The sequence below is a fragment of the Pundamilia nyererei genome, unplaced genomic scaffold (genome assembly GCF_000239375.1).
Source record: "Pundamilia nyererei isolate P.nyererei 1_Seehausen unplaced genomic scaffold, PunNye1.0 scaffold00106, whole genome shotgun sequence".
Taxonomy (NCBI): Eukaryota; Metazoa; Chordata; class Actinopteri; order Cichliformes; family Cichlidae; genus Pundamilia; species Pundamilia nyererei.
In genome coordinates this window covers 2,270,700-2,275,079 of record NW_005187507.1, presented here as the reverse complement: position 1 = coordinate 2,275,079, position 4,380 = coordinate 2,270,700, and the positions used below count along the sequence as shown (strand labels likewise).

Sequence of the window (4,380 nt, the reverse complement as noted above, 5' to 3'; positions counted from 1 at the left end):
GTGAAGGACCCGACAAAGGCACTTATCAGTGTAAGCTCAAGGGAACAGTTCACCCTGCCTGGGATAGGGTTACCAGGGCCCTGCCCAGGAGACAGGCCTGGAAGGGGGGGCCCAAGGGAGAGATCTTGGTGGCCAGGTTGGACCGGAAGAAAATGGGTGGATGACAAAAAAAAATCCCCCCAAATAAATAAATGAAATTGTGTGTAAACACAATAACTCAAAAAGGTTTGTGTGAATTCTAATAAAACTTTGGTGGATGTTTGCACTCTCAGAGTGCTTCGTGGTTTTTAGGGTAGGAGGGTTTGTTTTCCCCTCTGGTTCTCAGATGTTCTCAGAGTTTGGAAAACCTGTTTGGAAAGAAGACATACCAATATACCAATGTTTATTATTGCTTTGCAACTTTACAGATCACTTTGATGAGCTGTTATTTAATCCTGATATTTGTCACTACTCCTGCAGCACCCCCAGGTGGTGCCTTTGAATATAAGATGAGCTCTAATTTTGCACCAGAATGAGAAGAGAAGTTATTTTAAACCAAAATATCATAATGATCATAATGCTCAATCTGTAAAATCTTTATCTTTTACTAAAGTGAAGGATAAAGAAGTGTTTAAAGATGTTGTCTGTTGTATCAATCTGTGTCTGTTGTGAAACATAAATTCAGGCCTGGATGCTGGATTATTTGTGCTTTCATGTCTGTTTAAGTGTAAGGTACACTTGGTCTTCATCCCTGCTGGCTGGATCCAGGCTCTGGTATACTGACTCTTCAGGTGGCAACGTCAGAGGATTGTCATAGAGAACAATCTGGAAAAGACAGAATGATGAAAGTAACCCTGTTAAGTCAGAAGCTCTTGAGGTTTGAGGTAAGCACCTTTTGGTGGGGGAACTCCAGGCCTCAAGGGCTGATGTCCTGCAGGTGTCCTACCTCCTCAACATGTCTTGAAGTTCTCCAGAGGCCTGGTAATGAACTAATCATTCGATTCAGGTGTGTTAACTCAGGGTGATATCTAACACCTGCAGGACACCGGCCCTTGAGGCCTGGAGTTGCCCATCCCTGATATATAGTGATAATAAGGACTACAATATCCAGAATGGCTCTAGGCATTCTGGGTAATGTAGTGCATAGAATGAGGCAGTAGGAATAGTGCCATCATTATCGTTGTTCTGGCTGAGTATAAAACTTTTGGGCCAAGTCAGTGTACTATAAGCGCTGCTCTATGCTGTTTATAAAAGATGCAAAACAAGATTCCTCCCCCTGCCTTCATTGGTATTCGTCATGTTGACATCATAAACAATAGATTCTGTTCAAATTACCTCGCTCTTTTCATAATTCTGAATTTTCTGTTTCTTCAAACCTGAAAACGGTAAAACACAGAAAAGTATTAGACAAACATGAAATATTCTTAGATGTAAGGCTGGTTGGAGACTATACACTCTGTGCGCTCCACAAATGTCAGCAGTCAGTCACAGGGTTAAAAATCCACACATTAGAATCACTAATCAGCTTATCATAAAGGTGCCAAAGAGGTGAAACATAACTCACAAGAGTCCGTAGTCGTCTTTTTGCAGATGAGCTGCACAACAACAAACAACACCAAAACCACCATGACTACAGCTATAACCACAGGCCAGAGAAAACCTGCAGAGAGAAAAGAGAAGACCAAAATATGGGAGAATATAATCTTTGTATAAAAACTAGTGTTCTTATATGTGTATGTACGTATGTATTTATGTATAGAAAAACTACCCCTTCATGTTTCTGTATTGAGAGAAATAACTTGTGAAATATATTTCACTGCACCTGAATTTACAAATGTTATTTCAGGCTGTTTAGTGATTGTTGTGGAAGTTGAAAAAGATTGCGGGCCCAATGCTGGTGTTGAAGCTGTTGATGCTGCAAACAGGGACACAATCAGAAACATTACTGATGTAAAGAAGTTATCAGTGAGCAATGAAAATATTATCCTTTTTTTTTAGAGTAAGGTTGTGGAGCATTTTAATGATGACTAGTAAAAACTCACCTTCCGTCACCGTGAGCTGAAAGCTATCAAACAAATATGGATCCAAGTCTCTGTCCAAATAGCACCGGTACAGCCCCGAGTCAGATTTTTCCAGCTGTGTGATGCTGACATAAAAAACTGCATGACGTGTTGGAAACTCTTCTTCTTTGTATTTAATCAAGTATCTGCCGCTTTGAGCTACAAGCTCGGCTGTTTCAATGAGAATGTTTCCCCTTTCACATTGGTCCTTACATAAGAGCTTCCACTTTCCAAAGATATAAAATGAACATTTAACTGTAATGTTTCCTCCTTCCACTCCTGTGTGCATGGCAATCTTTGCATTGTAAGGAACAGTGTTTCCATCCTGCAGTGCTATGGAAAAGATTAGTAAATCATTACTATCACTCAAATAGATATTCGGGTCTGATGATAATTTGAAGATCAACAAATTGATTTAACAATAATTCTCTGTACAAATATCCACATTTCCTAACACCTGAAATACTATATTAACGTTTTATCAGCTGTAATTAATATTTAGAATCTCTCTATGTTCACCTAGGTTGATTTTCTTGCTTAATTTTATCCTTTAACCATCAACTAAATGCTGATGTTCTTTCAGTGGATACTGAAGCTGAAGAAGTAGTTACTTGTGAAAGTCTGCTTTGTTTTCACAAGTATTTGAGCCTCAGCTCCACCAAGAGACTCATTCTGCTTTTATGAACTTTATAAAGTGCATTGGCAAAATTCAAGTGGCACTGTGGGAGTGTTGAGGGTGCCACAGCACCCCCTGTGTAAAGCTAAGATCACTGCATTCCCAGTCAAGTGCAAAAATAAATAAATAAATGCACAATGTAATAATTTAGTAAAATAAACAAAGGTGTTAAAACACTTAAAATATTATTTATCTAAGAAATACGTGAGTTGGACAGCTGTGGTAAATAAATCAGTAAGGATTTTTCAAACATATGGGCTTATGATTTTACACGTAGCCTCTTCATCATCATTAACAAGAAATTATGCAAAATGAGCTGACAGATCATTTTGCATAATGGTTCAAATGGGCTGGTATCTGATAATTACCACAGCTGTGGTAACGAGCTTGCAGCTGCTGCTGTGTTTACCCATGTCAGTGGCCTCATCCAAGTGAGCATTACTGACAGACCACCATAATGCAAAAGTGACTCACACACTGTTGTTTTATTAATGTCTTCACAGACATTTTGAACACATCAGTGCCCCTCATGAAGAAATTTATCACCAAGTCACATTATAAGTCACAATATCATAACTGTGCACCCAAATCAAGGTAAGTCTTTGGCTAATTATGAGCAGCACAAGACCCGTTTAACATTAAGCAGTAGTTCACCACTGCTGCGAAAGGGTGTTTGATTATGTTATAATATGTTGATTATGTTACTCAACCTCACGACTATTCCTGAGGCTCTGAATGCAAGTTAACAAAAAAAGTTTGGTTTAGAAAATGCTAATATAGTTGGAAAGGGCTCTTTGGTTAATCAGAATAAATGTGTTTCTGTGTTGATGTATAAACTATTCTGAGAAATACATGAAATGCAAGAAAGAGACAAGTGGTGTCAGAGTGATGAAGGTAAATTCTCCATAGTGACTAATGAATCTTAAAAATTAAATCAAATAACAAAAAACTTTAGAAATAATACAGGTAAATGTACTTACTGAGGAAGATGAAGCAGATAACAATGTGATGGACTTTCATGTTGAGACTTTATCACTCGAATCCTCGAATTTCACTGTCATATCAGAAACTCCTTATTTCTAAATGAAGAAGTTGTTCTGCTAAACAAACAGTCAGCCCTACTCTCCACCCAAATTTTTGCATCATTTCTCTTAATACAGTCACAGCAGGACACTTGATTTAGCTAAGTCATGGTCAGATGACTTTGAAAGAAAGCTGTTATTGGTATTTTTTCTTATAAAGATATGAAATAAGAAAGTTTTTTTTGTTTAGTTTTTTTTAATTATAAGATTAACTGTATGCTCTTTCATGAACCCTCACTGACCTTTAAGGTGTTGTAATTACTTTAAGATTTCACAAGAGAAATTGCAGGAAAACAGCTGCTATGAGGAAGCACGCTCAATGAGTATATCAATTTGAAATTTCTAAAAATGCAAGAACATGAACATGCTGGTGGCAGAACTGCATTTTTATTTTATCACAAAAAGAGGGGAAAAGGACATATTTTTCTCTTCCGGGCGCTGGTTGTTTTTTCATTTGTTTGTTTTGAAATAGAAATGAGAACCTAAATTTTAAAATGTGCATTCTGAAAGTAGATGAAAAAGTAGCTGATATAAACGCATCTGAAGGGCTATTATTTTGAAATCCAAAATTCCATAAAGTAAC

At 37.4% G+C, this 4,380-nt stretch overlaps 1 protein-coding gene across 1 annotated transcript; it reads right to left on the bottom strand.

Moving 5' to 3' along the window:
- Positions 1-365: 365 nt before the first annotated feature.
- On the bottom strand, positions 366-3,819 carry LOC102197030 (uncharacterized). The gene is made up of 6 exons (XM_005741058.1): positions 3,696-3,819; positions 2,022-2,372; positions 1,802-1,894; positions 1,544-1,639; positions 1,315-1,355; positions 366-804 (listed from the first exon to the last, which is right to left on the bottom strand). Exons 1-6 carry the CDS (start codon positions 3,733-3,735, stop codon positions 691-693), a joined length of 735 nt encoding a protein of 244 aa, XP_005741115.1. The 5' UTR covers positions 3,736-3,819; the 3' UTR covers positions 366-690.
- Positions 3,820-4,380: the final 561 nt, after the last annotated feature.

Coding starts and splice junctions, on each gene's coding strand:
- LOC102197030 (XM_005741058.1), bottom strand. CDS start 3,735: ATGAAAGTCCATCACATTGTTATCTGCTTCATCTTCCTCA. Junction 1,640..1,801: donor AATAACATTTGTAAATTCAG/GTGCAGTGAAAT, acceptor TTCTCTCTGCAG/GTTTTCTCTGGCCTGTGGTT. Junction 805..1,314: donor AGAATTATGAAAAGAGCGAG/GTAATTTGAACA, acceptor TGTCTTTTCCAG/ATTGTTCTCTATGACAATCC.